The 22,052-nt window shown below is 39.4% G+C and overlaps 1 protein-coding gene across 1 annotated transcript in view; it reads right to left on the bottom strand.

Annotated features, from left to right (window-relative positions):
* PGM5 (phosphoglucomutase 5) overlaps positions 1-22,052 on the bottom strand; it is a 271,097-nt gene that overhangs the window by 86,774 nt on the left and 162,271 nt on the right. Inside the window, exon 7 of the mRNA XM_056106927.1 lies at positions 18,178-18,293. Within this exon, the coding sequence (XP_055962902.1) occupies positions 18,178-18,293 (116 nt within the window). The remainder of the gene's footprint in view (positions 1-18,177; positions 18,294-22,052) is intronic.

Here is a 22,052-nt window from a genome sequence, read left to right as displayed (position 1 = left end):
CAGCCCCGATAGGCCTTAGTACCTGATGGCAAGTGAAGCTGGAGGAAGGCACTGCTAAAGTTGTCCATGTTGGCACTGGAAAAAGCTAGACTGGGCAAAAGACCACCTCCCCGCACTGGTAACCTCAATCACAGGACAAATTGCAAAATCATATCAACAGCCCAGAGTATTTCCATTTTTGAGAGGCACTCACCCAACCTATGTTTAATCCCAGGTAAAATCTCTAGAATTTTATTCTGAAAATAGTTCAACTGTAGTTTGTGGGGAAAGTAAGGAAGTGTCCTCATTTGACATATTTACATCTTTCCCATCTACAGATAATTAGATCCCAGAAAAAAAAAATTCTCCTACGCTAAATTTATACTTATTGTTTCCAGAATAATTTTAATTTGTTTTCTAATGTTTAGGGAAGCTTTATTTGTTTTAGCTTCATGGTAAAAAGTGAATGAAAAGTACAGACTTCCCATATTCCGCCAATCCTCACACAAAATACCACCTCAGGCTAGACACGTCAACAACAATAGAGTCCCATGTGTGAGGTCTGGGCCTGGATCCCAGCACCATAATCAAAAGCATAATAACACCTTCCCTAGTATCAACATCCCCAAGCAAAGTGGACCATTTGTTCTAACTGACATTGACATAGCATAGCCTCCCCAAACATATCATTTACATTAGCCTTTACTCTTGGGGATGAACCCACCATCACGGTGGATACAGACTATCAGAATAATTCTACTGACTTAAAAAAATGCCTTTGTGTTCTACCTGTTCATCATTCTTTCCATCCAGGCCTTTAGCAATCACTAACCTACATACTAGCTTCAAAGCTATTTTTTTAACCTTTTCCAGTTGGGTTCATAGAGCTAAAAATCATCCCTTCCTGCGCCCCCCCCCCCCCCCCGCGCCAATTTTTGGTTCTTTCATTGCTAAAATGCATTTCAGAATCTTCCATGTCTTTTCATGATTTGATAGCTCATTCCTTTTTAGTGACCCTTAGATATGTGAAGCTTGGTTTCTCTGGATTCCTAGCTAAGCTGCAGTCAGAACTCGTCACCTGGTCCAGGAAAACAACAGGAACGTTTGTCTACATTCCCCAAACCTTACCTTCCTTCAATCAGGTCAGGCCAGGTCCAAACCCACTCAACCTTACCCCGAGAAGCAACTGTTCCACTAAGATATCAAAAGCATTCAGCCTCTCCATGCCATGGTGTAACTTGAACAAAAATTGGCAGTAAAAGTCTTCATCATTTTTTTCCAACAAAAATTTCATTATATCCCCTTTATCCAAACTGAACTTTGCATTTCTCAAGATTTAAAATCATAGTACTTTGAGTGAGGTCATTACAAATAAGTATAGCGACTTCACAAAAGAAAAAAAGAAAAAGAAAGAGTATACTTAATCAGGTTTTCAAAGGAATTTTCTACAAATGGAAATCCCAGCATGGGCAAATCGACTCAATAAGACATTATGCATATTACTAGCAAATCAAGTCAGCACAGCTAAAACTTGGATCAGGGAAGTCTGATTTTTTTCAATTAGGAAAATCGAAATAATTCTGTACCTGTTGCTAACTCTAGGCTAGAATACAGGTCAGTAATTCTCGATCCAGATTTTTCCTTACAATCCCTAAGGTACTTCTAAAAATTTCCAATAAAGTCCTCTCTGAACCAATAAGGTCAGAATTTGGCAGTGGAATCTAGGATTTAATATTATTATTTTTGATGTTATTTATGGACTGGAGCGATAGCACAGTGGGTAGGGCATTTGCCTTCCAAGTGGCCAACATGGCCTACCCGAGTTTGATTCCTCTGTCCCTCTCGGAGACCCCAGCAAGTTACCAAGAGTATCTCGCCTGCACAGCAAAGCCTGGCAAGCTCCCTATGACGTATTCAATATGCCAAACACAGTAACAATTGTCACAATGGAGACGTTTCTGGGCCCGCATGAGCAAATAGATGAACAACCAGAGGACAGTGACAGTGACAGTGAAAGATGTTATTTTAAGTCCTCTCAGTGATTCACATGGGCAGACAGGGCTGAAAGTCATTGCTTTACCAAAAATGTCCTTAATAGTCTTCAGTTTGGGGCAAATTGCTCAGGAGCACTGAATTTGACCTGTTCCTCTTTTTGTTCGCATTTGACACTAACAGCAAAGAGACCCCTGTGGTTCTGTGGATGCCTCAGGTCTGGTACAAGTGGATGGTTCTTAGCCTCAGTATCCTGGCTTCTTCCTGCCTTTCTGTCTGGAAAACTTGTAATGACTTTTTCCACTTTGGGTATTCAACTCACCTCAACCTCTAGTAGATACTTTTAAAAAGAAATCCTTAGTTTCTTCAGAATTCTTTCATCTGTGAGCAATGGTATGATTTTCCAGGATTCCCATTCCCAAGAATGTTTCAATGTTCACAGGCTCAGAGGCCCAACTCCTTTCTTTCCACTCCTCACTGAAGTTTCACACAACATCCCCCCTCTTGTCCTATTTCAATAGCTTGGAGAATGGATTGAAGAGTCAGTAAAATTAGAGTTGCAGATAAGTCGAGAAAATAATTTTATGTGAAGGTGACATCCTCCCCCTCCAGCTGGGAGTTTATTTCCCAGCACAGGGATTGATCATTTGTAGGGGGTCCACAAGAGAGATTCAGGTTTCGACTTCACAAGGCAGCTCTTGGGGATGTCAATCACATCATTTCTGAGCTCTGGCTCTGCTGAGATTGAATTACACATGGACAAACAGCCTGTTTCAAACAGTCCAGCTAAAAAATTTCTCTTTTAGCATTGATAATACTGTCATCACAGCCTCCTCACCCCTCATTGGAAATCCAGCCACATTTACATAAATTTGTCACAAATGAAAATAAGAAATGCAACAGAACTTCAATAATATGAAAAATACAGACAGATAGGCCTCTTTCTCTGACCCAAGTGTAGAAAGATGAGAAGAGAAGAGAAGAGTTAATGGTTATTTATACAGGGGACAGTCTAAAGTGCTCTTTTAGTTTAAACTTTATAAAAAATGCACAATTATCAGGCATGAAACTACAAAATTAAAAGTTTAGAACATAAGATATATACTAGAGGACTTCAACATCAAATTTTCATTTGAAGATTAAGCTCCAATGGCAAAGTAAATAAAATAATAAACAAATGGCACTCTAATAAATTTAAAAGCGCGTACAGTAAAAAATACTACCACAGAGACAAAAAGAAAACCTGGAAATTTGGAGAAGAAATTTACACATTATGCAAATGGCAAGGGATCAATACCCACAATATATCAAAAGTTTATAAAATTTCATAAAAAAGAGGAAGCAACCCAATCAAAATCTGAGCCAAAGATCTGAGCAGACACTTTTCCAAATAAGGCACACCAATGGCCTACATATGAAAAACACAGTCAACCTCACTTAGTATTAGGAAAATGAAAATCAAAACTACAATGAAAAAGAGTTGCATCCAAAGATTAAAAAGAAAGAGTGTTGGTGAGGACGTAGAGAAAATGTACTTCTGGTACACTCTTGATAGGAAGGTAAGCTTATGAAGCCCTATGGAAAGCAGTGTGGAAGCTAATTTAAAAATATGAAAAGAAATACTAAATGATCAAGCAGCAATCTTAGGTATTTATCCAGAAGATGAAAATTCTCTTTCAAATGTTCATAGAAGGCTATTTGTTTAATAGCCAAAATATCAACCTAATCAAACTGTAACAAAGGGGTTAATTAAATAGCTTCAAGAACTGGAGCATAATCCTGCACACACAAAATCCCAGGTTATATCCCAACACTTCATTACACATCCAGCCCCAGTCCCTATGCACTTCCTAGTGTAGGAATTCCTCTGGTAGAATACTTAACACTTACTCGGATGAGTATCACTAGGACCACAGCTGGGGTAAGGGGATCCCAATCCACCCAAAGTTGTGGTATATATACTCAATGGAATATTACTCTGTCATAAGAAATCACCATATTTTCATGAGAGATTGGGTGGAACTTGAAATGATTTTGCCAACTAAATACATGAAATAGTAAGGAAGTCAAAGCAACTCCTGGATGATTTTATACAATTATGGAATATGGATCACTAAAGAAAAGGAATGGCCACAAAACAAATTTCAAGAGCTGGAGAGATGGTCCAGAAGGAAAGGCTCTTGCCTAGCAATGTAGCCAATCCAGCTTTGATCCCTATCATCCAGTATGGTTCCCTGAGCCCTGCCAGCATGGTCCCCTGAGCACAGACTCAGGAGTAAGGCTTGAACACAACACAACTATTTGTTTGTGACTCCCAAACAAATAACAAATTCTAAGACATAAGAAAACTATGGTAGGTACCAGAGGGAAAGATGAGGAGGGTGATGCAAGAAAAATAAAGGTGTCCTGTTTGGTGGTGGAATGTCACTGAAACTTTGGTGGTGGGAAGAGATAAGAATCATACACATACAAAGGCATAATATTAACACTTGACACTAGAATACTATAAGCCAATAATAATTTTTAATTGTTTAAGTATATAACATTAAATGAAACCACTATATAAGTAAGAAACAGTTACACCAATTCTAAATATGTGCAATAGTATCACTGTGACCCCAATCTTGAATTTGGATGAGCAAAAAAAAATGGTCCTGAAAGTATTATGAGCCATGGGACTATTAAGGGAAATAAAAAATGTTTATTCACAAAGCAACTGGAGAGTGAGTCAACAAAAAACATGACAAAGCAAAAGAGCAAAGACTGTTTATGCTAAAGGTCATAAGAGCTTAGTATATAAAAAAGGTCATGAGAGTTTAGTATATGAAAAAGGTCATGAAAGTTTAGTATATGAAAAAGGTCATGAAAGTTTAATCCAGCCCACAGTTGCACATGACAATTAACAAACCGTTGTCAGCAACCATATGCATAGGAAATAAACAAGTTAATAAAACAAATCACAAATATTTACTATACGCTGCTTTACACAGATTTTGGGAAAGAGTATTCCTAGAAGAACTTTGTTAGTTATTATTGATGCTGATTAGCTACTTATGTTGATATTGATATGATGTTGACAAGATGAAAATTTTACTTTTTAATTTTGTACAATTTAAATTTAACTTTAATTTATTGTGTCCCTTTGATTCCTTTACAACTGGCCTATATTTGTATGAAATTGTTTTTTATAAGTGAGTCCTACAAACTCTGGGCAATCTTAATGCCCAGAATAATAGAAATACATCTACACAAGTATAACTGAAATATGACTACTAATAATGCACAAAAAATGCTAAATGAATAGTTTTCACGTTCCTTCTTTTCTCTAATTCATCTTACTTCCATCAAAGGAGAATTTCTCCTGTCCTTTCTCTCTCTCTTCCTCCCTTCTATATTTTTAATCCTTCTATCTGGCCACACTTTCAGGACTACACAGATCAAAGGAATAGGGATAAACGAGATAGATAAAGTCCCTATTCTCGGCACATTTATAATTTCTACATAGCAAGCAGAAGGATCCAGAAAATATCAAAAGAGATTAAAAAAATTCTTGGAATTTTCTGTCACATCGAATGTACACATAATTGTGAACATCTCACTTTTTCTGCTAGAGCCCAGGCTGATGTAAAAATAGCCAACCTCAAAAGCAACAAGCTGTACTCTAAAGTTCACTGCGGAAAAACTTGGTGTGACAATAATAGATAAGCTATGTTAGTGCCAGGAGACCTGGATTGAATCCCAAATTTTAAAAAGAGAAGGTTGTGGGGTTGGAGAGATAGTATGGCAGAGAAGGCTCTTGTCTTGCATGCAGCTGGCCTGGGTTTGGTCTCCAGTACCCTGTAAATTCCCGTGCTACCTGCCAGGAGTGTACCCTGAGATTAGAGGCTGGAGAAAATGAAGAGTACTGCCGAATGTGCCCTCCCCCCCAAAAAAGGAGAAAGTGAGAGAAAGTCGCATGTAAGTGGCTCCACATTGTCCCAGCTACAAACTACCTGCACATTTATTCTGAAAATTCATCACAGAGCACTTCCTAGGAAATTAATGAATGGTGCAGTCTTGACTGATTTTATTTGGTAAATTTGTATGGCTATTGACACAAACTTATGAGGTCATTTTTTAAATTTTTAAATTTTTTAAACACGTGAGATAGTTACAAGCTTTCATGTTTGGGTTACAATCACACAGTGATCAAACACCCGTCCCTCCACCAGTGCACATTCCCCACCACCAATATCTCCGGTATACCTCCCCTTTCCCAACCTCCCCCTGCCTCCATGGCAGACATGATTCCCCAGAATCTCTCTCTACTTTTGGGCATTATGGTTTGCAATATAGACACTGAGAGGTTATCATTTTTGGTCCTTTATCTACTTTCAACACACATCTCCCATCCCGACCAGTTCCTCAGCCATCATTTTCTTAGTGATCCCTTCTCTATTCCAGCTGCCTTCTCCCCTTTGCTCATGAGGCAGGCTTCCAGCTACGGAGCAATCTTCTTGTCCCATGTATCTACTATCCTTAGGAGTCAGCCTCATGTTATGTTGTTTTATACTCCACAAATGAGTACAGTTATGAGGCCATTTTAATTTTAAATATATATTTGAATATACATTTACTTTTAAATATATGCTTGGGAGTGGGGTGGGGTTCTGAAATAGTTCTCAGGAGTCCCAGAGGCTCCATTAAAGATTATTAGTCAACTAGATCAGAAGTTCAATGCAATATCTTGAGCATGAGCTGCTGTTTGGTCTCTGTGATGCCCAGGCTACCCCACCAGTAGGGAACGCCATCTGAAGGGATCCTCCAGAAGTAGAACCAGGTTACTGAGGACCATGGGGCACAGGGAATTAAACACAGTTAGGCCTACGCGAGGCATGCACCCTAATTACTGTACTATCTTCTGACGATGCATAAGTACTATATATAATAAAAATAGTGAAGCTCCAGATGATTATTCATTTTGGAGCTTTTGCAGGTGTTCACAAAAAGAACAATTCTTAGAGGCAAGTTCTGGATTGTGACAATTCACACACCCCAAATAGTATCACTTCTTAAGTACTGATGACAATGATGGAAAACAGTAGAAAAATCATCAACGAATGCCAAAAAATCTTCAATGTTTTGGGTGTTTTTGATGAACTCAATCTTAGTTTTTGTATCCTGTCTATCCCCTTTTGTATATGGGAATAAGTCCAGAGTCCCTCAAATATAGAACTTTAGAAAAGAAGCCAGAATACCACTTCAGTGAATAGTTCTCTTCTATTTAAAACTCAGTGGTATTAAACATTCTCCTTTCTCTCTATAAAGAAGTTTCCAATCATCTTCCCAGGAAGTATGTGAATAACTGGTAATAGCACTAGAGATGAATTTGCTTCTTAAACAACCTTGGTCTTTGACAGAAGAATAACCACAGGCTTCCCTTAGACCAGTACTTAGACTTTCCAGAGAAGGAAAGCTCAAACTTCGATTCTGTCTCCAGCTTGTTAACTTAGAAAGTTATGGAAACTCAACAAGGAAAATTTCCACTCAGGTTATATCTTGCTCATGTTGGCCAAAGATCTTGGCACCCTTGAACCAAAAGAAGATTCCTTGGCAACCAACATTGCATTCCTAGTTGGTATACAGATCCACGCTGGAGGGACTCTGGGAATGGCCTGCACTTGAGAAGCTCAGATACATTTTAGAGTCACCCACTGGTCTCACCTCTGAAACTTTTCAATTACTCCACCCTTTACTGTTCCCTTTGACTGAAAAACTTTATTCAAAGATGGAAAGGATTCCCTATGATCAGCTGACTTTTTTCTATATTGTTAGAGCTGAGGGTCCAAGAGGTCACACAGCTGATCTTAGTAATGGGTGAAGGTCTTGAATGTCATCATCAGTTTCTCACTCCTGGGTCTCTAGACATTCTCAATCAAACCTAGAGTGGCCTCCCAAATTTATTTTTGCTACCATTCATGATAAAAAATGCCCATTTTTCCTAGTCATATTTCTTTTTTTTTGTTAGTGAAACATCACGAGGTACAGTTGTAGACTTACAAATTTTTGTGCTTGGGTTTCAATTATACAATGATCAAATACCCATCCCTCCACCACTGATTCCTAGGTATATATCAAAATCATTTGAGAAGACTTCTTTTCTTTTTTTTCCTTTTTGGGTCACACCCAGCGATTCACAGGGGTTACTCCTGGTTCTGCATTCAGGAATTACCCCTGACGGGGCTCGGAGGACCATATGGGATGCTGGGAATCGAACCCAGGTAGGCAAGGCAAATGCCCTACCCGCTGTGCTATCACTCCAGCCCCAAAAAGACTTATTTTAATACAGATTCCCAGACCTTCCTCTGCCAGAGAATCCAAGCAGGGAAGCCTAGAAACAAACCTTGTTTGTAGTAAGCTTCCCTCATTATACTGACAGTCGGCCTAGTGTTTTTCTAAGAAACGGTTTTAAGAAAGCCCAAAATGAGAACAGAACGAAGCCACTTTTTCCTGCCAAGACTGAGGGGTCCATTTCCTCAGACCTCCTAACAATCATCTGCTGTTAAGTGCTTGAAAAAAATGGAATTAGTCATTGCTTTGATTGGAACAACTGATCTGTACAATAAAAAGTGGTTTAGAGGGTGGTCGGGATGGGAGATGTGTGCAGAAAGTAGATAAAGGACCAAAAATGATAACCTCTCAGGGTCTGTATTGCAAGCCATAATGCCCAAAAGTAGAGAGAGATTATGGGGAATCATGTCTGCCATGGAGGCAGAGGGAGGGTGGGAAAGGGGGGGTTTACCAGGGATATTGGTGGTGGGGAATGTGCACTGGTGGAGGAGGGGTGGGTGTTTGATCATTGTGTGATTGTAACCCAAACATGAAAGCTTGTAACTATCTCATAGTGATTCAATAAAAATTTTTTAAAAAGTAGTATAGAGGGTATGCCGGGAGACCAATCATTTTACTCAACTATACTTAATTAAAGCTGAGACCTTTCCTAGGCTCAGGGGTTATGGGCAAGTCACTTAACTATATATTGGGCTCCATCTATCAAACCAGGCTAATGTCACTTTAACCTGTAGTGTGGTAAAGGTAGAAATCCCTTTAGGGTTCAGGCACCAAAAATCCTTATTCCCTTTGAAAGAGAAATAATAGATGAATAGAGCCACAAGTAATTAATATTCCCTTCCAACCCAGCCTCCATGTTGCAATCCACCTAAGTCACTGAAAAGTAAAGTTTGCAGCAAAGTGTTTGCAAGCAGAACGTCTCCTGGGCTGACCCTGGTTTCCTGTTTCCACTGGAGTCAAGTACCAACACAGGAGCGAGGCAGGCAAAGGACTTCAAAATTGGTCACATTTCACTCATGTTTTCAGTACTGTTTCTTGATATTCCCTCTTCGACCCTATACATCAGAGGTTAGCTAGCTATGACCCATGGGCCAAATTTGGCCTTAGGCCCATTTTTCTAAGTAAAGTTTTATTGGAACTCAGCCATACTCATTAGTTTATGTCTCTGTTATGGTTGCTTTTGTACAATGACGGCAGGGTTGAGTACTTGTAAAGAGAACCATAAGTAGCCTCTTAATACAGAAAGCCTAAATTATTCACTATCTATCTCTTTTCAGAAAAGTTTGCTGACCCTAGCTATATGTCAATTTTTCTTAGACATTTTAGGCCTTATCCTACAAGAGCTATAATTCAGCTACAAGAGCTATAATACTGTGCATATTTGTATCTACACATTTGTCAAAATAACATTAACCTTGAGTACTTGTGAAACATTCAGTTTCTTGCCTTGGGCTTTGCTGTGAGTTCATGACATACTAATCTCATGATTACAAGTGAGTCTTGATCCATATTTGGAAAGATACTGTTCTAGTCCAGGGTTTCTTAAATTTTTTCCACTCACACCCCTTCTTCTGCCTGAGAAATGCAACACAGACAAACACTGCCAGAAACACCTTGGATTTATCATGCAGTTGATTTTAAATTAATTTTTGGTCGTTGCACATTCAAAAAACTTTTGCTCTTACCAGATTTTTCACAATCCCCTTCTCCACATCACATTCAGCTGAACCTCCTGGATGGGGTCACAGCCCACAGTTTAAGAAGCCAAGCTCCAGGGAGGCTGCACTGACTGACTAGTAATAACACACATCTCCTGCCCTACCAGCTCTTTTCTGGTCTTCACGTTGCTTCCTCCATTTCACAGACCACGACCCTTACATGTTCAATACCTCCCTTCGACAAGAACTAACTCAGCTTCCATCTCTATCAGGAAGTCAGTTTTGAATCTCTGGGTCCCAATGCATCTTTTCTTTTTCTCAGCTTCCCCGGGGGTGTTTCTAGGCCTCTACTGTGGAAGGTTAAAATTCCTGCTTTTAAAGAACAGTCATGGGGAGCTTCCTAATTCAATGCATGAAAGAACTAAAGAATTCCTAAGAGTAGATTCTTAAAACACAACTAAATCATTTGCATTTTGATTGGAGAACTAGATTACCAGAGGTCAGGAGGATGGGCATGAAAATGAGAGGGCAATTTGTCTTGGTGGCCACCACGGTGTGGTATCACACACGTGAGAGCTGTGAACCTGTACTTCCCAACAACTGGTATTGGAAACCAATGCAAACTTAATTGAAAGATTACATATATGTACATATGTTTTACATTATATCTGTTTTTGTTGTTATTTTGTTTGGGGCTGGATGATCAGGGATTACTCCTGGCTCTGCATCCAGAAATCACTCCTGGTGATGCTCAGAGACCATATAGGATGCCAGGGTCCAACGAGGGCCAGCTGCATTAAAAGCGATTTACCACTCCAGTTCTATCACATTTCATCTTTAGGAAAATTTAGGGAGAGATAACTTTCTTTACTAGTTTCCATTTTAGTTTCTAACTTTCTATTTCATTAATAACCAGTAGGAAAAATTATATACAATATATATCGTAGGTTCATTTTTTTAAAAGTGAAACTTGGGAGGAAGAGACATTGTTTCCATCCTAGTTTCTTTTCTAAAAAATTTGGGGGAATGGGGCTGGAGCAATAGCACAGTGGGTAGGGCGTTTGCCTTGCACGCAACTGAGCTGGGTTCGATTCCCAGCATCCCATATGGTCCTCTGAGCACTGTCAGGCATAATTCCTGAGTGTATGAGCCAGGAGTAACCCCTGTGCAACGCTGGGTGTGACCTAAAAATCAAAAAAATAATTGGGGGGGATTTTGGGCCACTCCTGGTGATGCTCGGGAGTTACTATTGGCTCTGTGCTCAAGAATTACTATTCTTGGTGCTCAGGGGACCATTAATAACTAATAGGCAGATGATAAACAATATATAAGACTTGGGTTTTGTTTGTTTGTTATTTAGTCATTACCACTATATTTATATCCACAGAACACTAGGGAGGAAGAAAGCTTTGTTTGTTCACTCTTCAGCAGAGAAATGGTGTAAAAATTCCGTTGTCTAAAGTTCTAAAGTGGCTCCTCTCTGGAAAGAAAGATGGCGGCCGCATGGGAGCCTTGTGGACAGCAGGTTTGAGCCGGGGGTGGGGGGCGGCAGGGGCCTCATGGGAAGGGGGGCGTTCTGGGCCGTCCTTCATGCCCGACAGAGGTCGCCAGCTGCCCCCCACGAGCGGCTCTCCGGCACGGCCACAGCCCCGGAGGCACAAGGACTTAGCACAGAGAGCCACCCGCTTGGAGCAGAAAAGCAAATGGACTATGTGTTAAACCGTGCCACCAAGTCTGCCCGGAGGGGAAAGGGTGTTGACCCACCCGCCCGCTCCTCTCTGGAAAGAAAGATCCAGAGCACAGAAACCAATCTCTTAACTATCTAACTTTTAATAGAAATTCTTCCAGGGTTAATAAGTAAAATAGCAGAAATCCAAAACCAGACATCATTTTATTCTTAAACCCAGCTGTAGAAAGCAAATCATTTCACAACGCTGTTTCAGCATATCTGATTGGGCGGGGGGTCGTAAACTCTAAACAATAATTGTGCATCTTCTATCGAAACAATGTATCTAGTCAAAGTAGATAGAGTATTAACTAGAACTCATCTGCCTCACAGGAATTGGGAGGGGTGGGAGGTGGGGTTCTATTGGGGTTCATGGTTAAAAATAAGTATTGGTAAAGGGAAATGTGTTTGATATTTACATGACTGAGACCTAACCCCGAAAGCTCTGTAACTTTTCCCACAGTGATTCAATAAAGAAATAAATTATAAAAAAAAAAAAAACCCACCACATACCTACAAAGCATGTGCTCCAAAAAAAAAAAAAAAGGACAACTCATGGACAATCAAAAAAAAAAAAATAAAGTTCTAAAGTATAGATGCCCCACAGGCAGCTTTAGTTCAAGCTCAGTTTGAATAGTCATCCTTGAGAGAATGTAGTACGGTCTCTTTTATTCCCAAGGAAGCAAAGATAGCAGCTATCCCATGCCTATGGGCAGTGATGCAGCTAGGCACTAAATGGGTTCAGTAAGAGGAGAATGTTGTCCAAATTGAGATTTCTCCGGAGCTCTAACCCAACACAGTCATTATAGTCATTTAGAGTAACTCTACTACAATATGATTAAGCATAGCAAATAGGACGTGGTCTCAGGAATTCAAGTATGCTTTTTATCAGTAAATCAATCATGATATTACATTATAAAATAAAACTCACACAATTGAGGAGGAAATAAAACCAGATTAGCATACCGCTAAACTGTGAAAGTACTAATAAATTCAGCAGCACTTTCTAACATGATTTGAAGTAAATGAGAAAAGAAAAAAATATGGAAAACTAACAAACATTTGAGCAAATAAAAAAGAGAAACATCAAAACAGATGGAAAAATATTGAATTCATTTCTATGAAAATCATGAACTATTGGTTTTTATTTATTATGTTGAATGCACTAGCTAATTCAATAGGTAAGAAGATAAAATACCAACAAAATGTCTTGGTCATAGACCACACTATTATTTACTTTAAAAATTTCCAAGAGTATGTAAAAATATTAGAAAATGAAATGTTATAATTAATAGTAGAATGTGCTAAGGTGCTTCAAACCAGAGAAATGTTCTATGTGGCAGTATCTTCTTTTAAAATAAATAACAAACTAAAAAGGAATGAGAATTATAATATTAAAATAAAAGCCACTAGAATTTCCATACACAGATGGCCCAGTGTTTTTAGTGACCAATTTAGAAAAGATAGAAGAAGATTAATAGAGAGTTAAATGGCATATCAACAAGTAATAATGTAAGATCTTTTGTACCCTATTTTATGCTGATGGTGATAATTTGTTTTATTAACAAATTGCTTTGGAGTTTCACTTCTCCATTCGTGAGGATAAGGACATCTGTAGGAAAATACTATTCCCATCCTAGCAATAAGAAAAGAAAATCTGCCAATGAATAACTCATTATAAAGAAATAATAAGGAAAATAAAGTGAATCCGAGTGATTGAGGCTCCTCTCTAGGAGAAAGGGCATAAAAACCTTTGTGTTTCTATCATTTTACCTTTGTTAAAACATAGGAAAAGAGGCTAGTTCCATACGGGTGAGTAAGGGGAGGTTACATAAGAGTATCAAACACTCGTAAAAGCTAAGTATAGACAATCCTATTTCTTGAAGTCCAAGATCCACAGATACACTTTCTTGGTCTCAGGTTTTCCTTGGAGTCTCACGATAAAGACTAGGAACAGGGGATCAAGTGATGGTACAGTGAAAAGGCACTTGCCTTGCATGCAGCCAAACTGGGTTCTATCCCTAGCACCCCATATTCTCTGAGCACAGAGCCAGGAGCAAGTCCAGAATACTGCCATAAGTGCTCTCTCCCCACAAAAAAATAAGAAGAAAGGAATATTAGTGACTTTTAGGAAATAAAGGGCTACTTTTGGGAAATATATATAAAGTGCTTCCTTCAAACCATACTCTCATCAGGAAAAAACTCTTGGATGTGTGAGCTGCAAATTTTCCCATCACAAACTTTCTCAGACCAACATCCAATGCTATTGAAGGAGGGGTAGAAGTGAACACACTTTGCCGCTAGGTAAAGGAGTAAAAACTATCCACAGGCCCAGACTCTTCTACTAAGCAACGATCTGCTATCACTGGAGAAGAATCACATGCATGGGGAAAGAGCGCGGTTTGCTGTTCCAAACAGGCAGTAATGCTTAAAGTTGAGAATGAATCGGAAACACTAAAAAAAAAAAATCTCTCTAGCAGCTCACCATCAGTTTTGACACTAAGGAAAAATAAACCACTTCTGGAGGAATTTGAAACTTTTGGTTCACTAAAGGGGATAACAGAAACAATAAAATCCCAATCCAACTCCTGTCTAGATGTACTCAAAGTCACATGCTGATGAACATCTTGATAGAGGAGGGGTGTCCATTATTTGTACACACATTATCTAGCATTCAATTTTATAAAATTGAGATGTACCAAAAAGAAGGGAAAAACAAATCACTATTTCATTCAGAGAGAATCAACTGAAACAGAGTCAGAGATGAACTAGATATCAGAACAAACAGAAAGGAAATTTAAAATGACTATGTTGTGGTTTTCCAAAGAGGCATTGAGAGGCAATCATGTTTGGTCTATAGTCTACTTTCAGCATGCTTCTCCCATCCTGGGAGGATCCTCCCAACACCCTTTATTTGGTGCTCCCTTCTCTTTCTGAGCTCCCTTTTCCCCTAGCGTGTGTGGCTGGCCTCTAAGCCATGGAGCAAACATGATTGCCTCTCAATGCCTCTTTTGCAAACCACAATACCCAAAAGGAGAGAGAGAACAAAATGGAATGCCCTGCCACAGAGGGAGGGTGGGATGGGGGGTTGGGGGTGGGAGGGATACTGGGATCCGCCATGGTGGGAAATGGGCACTGGTGGAGGGATGGGTATTTGATCATTGTAAAATTGAAACCCAAGCACAAAAATTTGTAAGTCTACAACTGTACCTCACAGCATCTCACTAATAAAAATTTAAAAAATTTCAAAAAAATGAATATGTTTGATAAGTAATTGATATTATCAGAAAACATTAACGACATACATAAATAAAAAGTCAATTTAATCATGGAGATGAAAGCTATTAAAATATAAAAAGAGGAACGCTTAAATAGAAATCACAAAATCAAAGATGAATTACTCCTTCACTGGGCTCTAAAGCCAGTTTAACACAGTTAAGGAAAAATTCATGATTAAAGGTATACCAAACAGAGATGATTTCTACTTAAATACGTAAAGAAAAATAGTGAACAAGGTAGAACATGTAAGAGCTTGAGAACTCTATGTGGTCATAAAACATCTAATATATGTATAATAGGAATCCTAGAGAAAAGGATAGAGAAGATGGAAGGAAATATTTGAAAGTATAATAACTGGGAACTTCCTAAAATGAATGAAAGACAGCAAAAAATACATTCAAGAATCCCAGAGAACCAGGGAGGAATGGTTTAAAAATATACACACCTAGACATATAATAATCGAATTATTGAAAACAAAGTATAAAACATTGTACTGATGGCAGAGAGAGGTTATTGTTGGGAGAAATTCACATACAGAGGAATAGGAATGGAAACCACAGTCTAATTTTTCTGATGAAGACATGAGATTGGCTAGTAGACAAATAAGTGCTTATTACCATTAGTTAACGGTCACGGTCACGGTCCTCCCGTTGTTCATCGATTTGCTTGAGCGGGCCCAGTAACGTCTCCATCATGAGACTTGTTACTGTGTTTGGCATATCGAATATGTCACGGGGAGCTTGCCAGGCTCTGCCGTGTGGGTGAGATACTCTCGGTAGCTTGCCGGGCTCTCGACAGGGGTGGAGGAATCGAACTCGGGTTGGCCATGTTGGCTGCGTGCAAGGCAAACGCCCTACCGCTGTGCTATCGCTCCAGCCCACCATTAGTTAACAGAGAATTAAAATCAAAATGACAATAAATCAGCTCACACCAGAAAGAATGCTATATATCAGAAAGATCAGAAATAACAAGTGTTAGAGAGGATATAAAGTATAAAATGAACTTTGGGAGCTGGCGCAAAAAGACAGCAGGTGAGGTGCTTGCCTTTAATGTGGACGACCTGGGTCCAATCCCCAGCACCCCTTATGGTTCCGAGAAATGCCAGGAGTAATCTCTGACAGCAGAGCCAAGCTAAACCCTAAGCACTGCTGAGTATGACTCAAAAACTTAAAAAGAAAAGGCATCTGTATTTATCTGACCCAGTGATTTCACTTCTTGCCACCTATACCAAGAACACAAAAAAAAATTAAATTGAATTTTTTTCACAGCTGGGGCTGGAGCCATAGCACAGCGGTAGGGCATTTGCCTTGCAAGCGGCCAACGTGGCTGACCCGAGTTCGATTCCTCCACCCCTCTCGGAGAGCCCGGCAAGCTACCGAGAGTATCTCACCCGCATGGCAAAGCCTGGCAAGCTACCTGTGACGTATTCGATATGCCAAAAACAGTAACAACAAGTCTCACAATGTGTTGTGAGATGTTACTGATGCCCGCTCGAGCAAATCAATGAACAACGGGAGGACGGTGGACAGTGCTACTTTTTCACAGCTATTTCATTGTAGTACTTAGTACAGTACAAACAACATTAAAATAAACCAAATATTCAACAACAGATTAATAGATAAAGAAGCTGTGATATCGAGAACAGATGACTGGTTAAAGAAACTTTGGTACATCTACATAGTGGAATACTATGCAGCTGTTAGGAGAGATGAAGTCATGAAATTTGCTTATAAGTGGATAGACATGGAGAGAATCATGCTAAGTGAAATGAGTCAGAAAGAGAAGGACAGACATAGAAGGACTGTAGTCATTTGTGGAATATAAAATAACATAATATGAGGCTGACACCCAAGGACAGTAGACACAAGGGCCAGGAGTATTGCCCAATAGTGCCTGCCTCATGAGCTGGGGGAGAAGGCAGCTGGAATAGGGAAGGGATCACTAAGTCGATGATGGTTGGAGGGATCATTTGGGATGGGAGATGTGTGCTGAAAGTAGATAAAACGTGATAACCTCTCATTATCTGTATGCAAACCATAATGCCCAAAAGTAGAGAGAGAGTACTGGGGAAATTTTCTGCCATGGAGGCAGGGGGAGGGTTTGAAAGTGGGGGTACACTGGGGAGATTGGTGGTGGAGAATGTGCACTGGTGGAAGAATGGGTGTTTGATCATTATATTATTGAAACTCAAACATGAAAGCTTTGTAACTGTTGAAACTATCTCACAGTGATTCGATTTTTTTTAAAAAAAAAACATGTGGTATATATATACACAATGGAATACTCTGTGGCAATAAAAAATAAAATCTTGCTATAAATTTGCTACAAGTTGGATGAAACTGGTGGGTATCATGTTAAGCCAGAGTGAGAAGGAAAATATTAAATGATTTCACACATCTGTGATTGATGATGAGTGAAACTACGGTGATGAACTCATGAGAATAGACATAACATTCTATTCATTCATTTTTTTAAAAAATTTACATAATAGAACTTTCATTCATTCATTCATCATCCTGTTATTCGTCGATTGCCTCGAGCAGGCCCCAGTAACGTCTCTTTCATCCTAGCCCTGAGATTATATTCAAGGCTCTTTAGGAGAATGAGACCCATCATTGTGACTGGTATTTGGCATATTTAGTACGCCACGGGGAGTTTGCCAGACTCTGCCCTGTGGGCAGGCTACATTCGATAGCCTGCAAGTTTGTCCAAAGTAGGAATGAGATAATAAGATAATAGAACTTAAAGAAATAAAATGCTTCCAAAGAAGAAATTTGTAGAGGGCAGAGGAATAGTACAGGGTTTAGGTACATACTTGGCATATAGTCAACCTGTATTCAACCCCCAGGCTCACATGGATCCTCAAGCATTGCCAGGTATGACCTTAGAGGTATCAAGTGCTGCTGCGTGATCTGCTAATACCTAGAACCACAGGGGCCAAGTAACTCTGCACCCAGCATCCTTGCATTGAACTGCAGGTCCAGTTGGCTGAGAGCTGCCAGGAGAGGCCCTCAGGTCTCCTATGCACTATGGTAGCCCATCCCACTAAAAAAAGTAATGGGTAGAAGGAGAATGTGTATCATAGCACACATTCCACTAAGAATCTATGACCATTTTTTGCCTCTAATTTCTTCTTGGTCCTTGATTCAAAACAGGTTCACAGGTCTTAGAGTTCTGCATTCCCTTTCTCTAGTAATAGTAGCCCAACCTACCAGTGCCAAAGCTCTCTTCTCCACACAGCGAACATCGCCCTGAGTCCATCAGATTTGAGAAGAATCTCCATCCAGCTGGGGTCTCATATACAGGAACCTTCATCGATTTGGCCACTCTGAAAAATAAAATTTGAGGCAACAATCAATTTATAGTCTTTGTTTTCTCAGCACAGAATAAATCATGAAACTGGATTATAAATTTCAAAACTATATTTCAGGACACCCTGAACAATTTTAACAATATCTAAGACACTGCCATAGGATAAAAAAAGAAGATAAATAAACTTTCTAATGGTTCTCAAATTTTCTTTCCCAATAATGTAGAAAAGAATATTAAGTTAATGTAAAGAATTTTTTCATATTTCCCATCTATAAAGTAAAGGCCCTCCCGTTGTTTGTCGATTTGCTTGAGCGGGCCCAGTAACGTCTCCACTGGAGACTTTGTTGTTACTGTGTTTGGCATATCGAATACGTCACGGGGAGCTTAAATGTTCCTTTATATTTGTATTAAGATCCTATTTGGGGGATCTCTGCATCTAAATTAATATGGCTGCTCAATATAAAAATTTTGGAATATTGTTTGACAGTATCTTAAAAATAAATGTAATATAGCCTATGGACAACCAATTCAACTTTTAGAAATTATTAATGACATGCATTATTCACATCCACAGTGAATATTGTGGAAAACTGCTACATTTTTACCATGCACGTGAACACACACACATTTTAGAATGTTTGTAACTGGAACACTTATTCTTCCAACCGATAGGAATACTGATGTTCAACAGTTCATAGATGTAATCCCAGACTCTTCCAGAGACATGTCATTCGAAACTACAAAATCTTACCCAGGTGTATTGACACTCATGATGGAGGTATCAGCCCTCCTGTTTATATCCAGTGAATTCTCTAGGGCGATCTCTAGGACCACTCAGCTGTCCCACCTCCCTGCAATTCCCCTCTCCCTCTCACAGCACACACACACACACACACACACACACACACACACACACACACACACAACAAGGTTGGGGTAGGCCTTTGTTGTGGCTGCATTGAAATTTAGTTTCTCTGCTCAATCCTCACTCACTCCCCCCACTTTCCCCACAGGCACTGATCTGGAAGAAAACTTTGAATTTGATGGCAGAAAGGAATAAACTTTCTACAAAGCAAATCTCTTTGAGAACTCATTCTTGAGGACCACAATATGTGCTATGACTCGTTAGAATGTGTACATGAACTTTTACAAAAATGACTGTAGAATCACAATTTATATAACCAAATAAACCCCCAAATGTCTTCAATATATACTAAACAAAAAATTGTCATATACATACATATATATATAAAATGTAATTCCACTGGATATATTACTACCTTATGCAACAGCTAGAATGAATATCATAAACATAATAATAAATAAATAGTAGCAAAAAATGTGTACTGTATGGTTCCATTTAGATTAAATTCTAAAGCACCTAACATTAATTTATTTGGAAAATGATAGGCTCAGAGAATCAAAAAGTTTAATTATGTTGCTCAAGACTTGACGTAATTAAGAGGCAAAGTTAAGTAGGGACCAAAGTCTACTTAATTTTTACTGTTGTTCCTTTCTATGACACAGTGCTTTCTTTCCAAATGTTTTAGTGCTTTCAGAGGTACAGTGCTCTCAAAGAAAAGTTGAAGAACGAGCTGGCACTGCATGTAGATAATGGTGTGAAGAATTTCATCTTGTCCACATGCAAGTAACTAAAAGAAAAAAATGACCTCGGCCTGCAAGGTTTGGATCTTTGAATGTTCAAAGTGCAGTAGGTAGTTGAAGAGAAGAGCCAGTAACAGAGTCTTGTTGAAGAAATGCACACAGAACAAAGGTCACAGTATGATTTTTTTCCTTAAGGCTTGGTTTGTGGTCATCTCGAAAATATCCAGAAACTTCTGATGCAGAAACATGAACCACTCTTCTCCCATGAACCCAAAAAAGAGTTAATAGGTTCAAAAATTGAAAACTTTATTCTCTTTCAACATTGCTCAGGGAAAAAAAGGCACCTTTTAGGAATTTTGGTGTTACATAAAAATGTCTATTTTCATTTTTCATTCAGTGGTCTGAAGTTGTTCAAACCATAATTGGAATTATGAAACAAGTCCCCCTCTAAATTTCAGTGCAAAGATAAATTTTGAGAACCATTAATTTCGTGGTCAGAAGCTCAAGGAAGGAGAAATAAATGACAGAGAAGCTTCCCAAGGGCAGTAGATGGGAAAGCCTGTGTCAAAATTAATTTAGCAAATATAAATACTTGTGATTATCAAGTAGAATGTACAAAGTAGAATGGTGAGGGTAAGAGAAAGGGTTAGAGGGTGTGAGGATGTATATCATCAAGGAAAAACATTCTTGGTTCAAAGTCAAATTGGCAGATCTTCAGGGAAGGGAAAGGATTTCCCCAGCTCCCACCCTTTCTAATTAATCACTGCCAAGAGAGGTCATCAGGCTGAAGACTGAGGTGGATTTTAAAGGACCAGACAGTTTTATGACTATGAGCCACAGTTGCAGTAATGCAAGCTAAGATAACAATATGGGTAATTAAATTCTGGGATCCTGAGCATGAGCCGATTGTGTTTGAGGGTCAGAAAGGAATTCCCCTTCTTCCTCCCTCTCTTTAACTTGGGATCCATCCCAAACACAGCATTCAGCTGATAACTCTAGCTAGAATGTTTTTTGGCAGGAAACCCTGGACTTCTCTGAGATTTTTTTGGTACAAAAAGTTAAAATGAAATTTCTCATGCTGAGGGTCTGCACTCCTCTCCTTGACTGCTACCAGCATGGACTGGAGAAAAACATAAAAACCCATTTTCTAGGAAAGACCAGACTATGAAGGAAAAGAAAGAAAATTAAATCTGTGCCATCGATTTTGTGAAAGTGGGAATGAGCCCTAATAGAAAAATAAAATTCAATTTTTTAAATTTTGGATTATTAGATATGACCTCCTCCAGGTAGATTTTTTTTAAATCTCAAAAAGAAATGTAGTTTGGAGGATCCTCCCAGGAGGGGAGATGCATGTCTAAAGTAGACTATGGACTGAACATGTTTGCCACTCAATGCCTCTTTTGCAGACCACAACACCCAAAAGGAGAGAGAGAACACAGGGGATTGCCCTGCCACAGAGACAGGGGGATAGGGGGATGGGGGTGGGAGGGATATTATCCATGGTGGTGGAAAATGGGCACTGGTGGAGGGATGGGTATCTGATCATTGTATAATTGAAACCAAAGCACAAAAAATTGTAAATCTACAACTGTAAAAAATAAAATAAAATAAAATAAAGGGAAAAAAAAAGAAATGTAGTATTGGGTTGAAAATAGTCAGGTCAGCAGTCCTGTGATTGACCACATCATATTCAATTGATGGTTTTGCCTGGCCAATGTCACTGTTGTCACGAAATTCCAAACGGGATAGGACCACTGTCTCCTTCGTGCAAAATTCTACTTCATGGAGCAGGGAGAAAAGGCTGCAAAGTCTAAGATGAGAACTCCCAGAACGACCACCAACTGGGAGCTCTTTGGCACTACTGTGGCAACATGGAAGATGCCATCGTGACGACATCAGCGAGGAATGCGATCGACTGGTTCAGCACCTCCATGACTGTGCAAGGAACGCCGAGGGAGAGAAAGCCACAAAAAGACTCCTGTCTTCAGAAACTCTCGAGCTCATTCGCCAATGTGGTTTGGTGCAAGCCAAGTCTGAGCTCGCAAAGCAGTGCAGAGAAGCGATCAAGGAAGACCTCAAAGAGAGAAAAGCAGCACTGCTGGCTGATGGGCAGAAGCTGGAAAAAATGTTTGTAATGCCCGCCTGTCCTTCGCCAACTACAAGACCAAGA

Source organism: Sorex fumeus, unplaced genomic scaffold (genome assembly GCF_029834395.1).
Source record: "Sorex fumeus unplaced genomic scaffold, SorFum_2.1 ptg000149l, whole genome shotgun sequence".
In the NCBI taxonomy this organism is placed as follows: domain Eukaryota; kingdom Metazoa; phylum Chordata; class Mammalia; order Eulipotyphla; family Soricidae; genus Sorex; species Sorex fumeus.
This window is presented reverse-complemented; position numbering and strand designations above follow the sequence as displayed.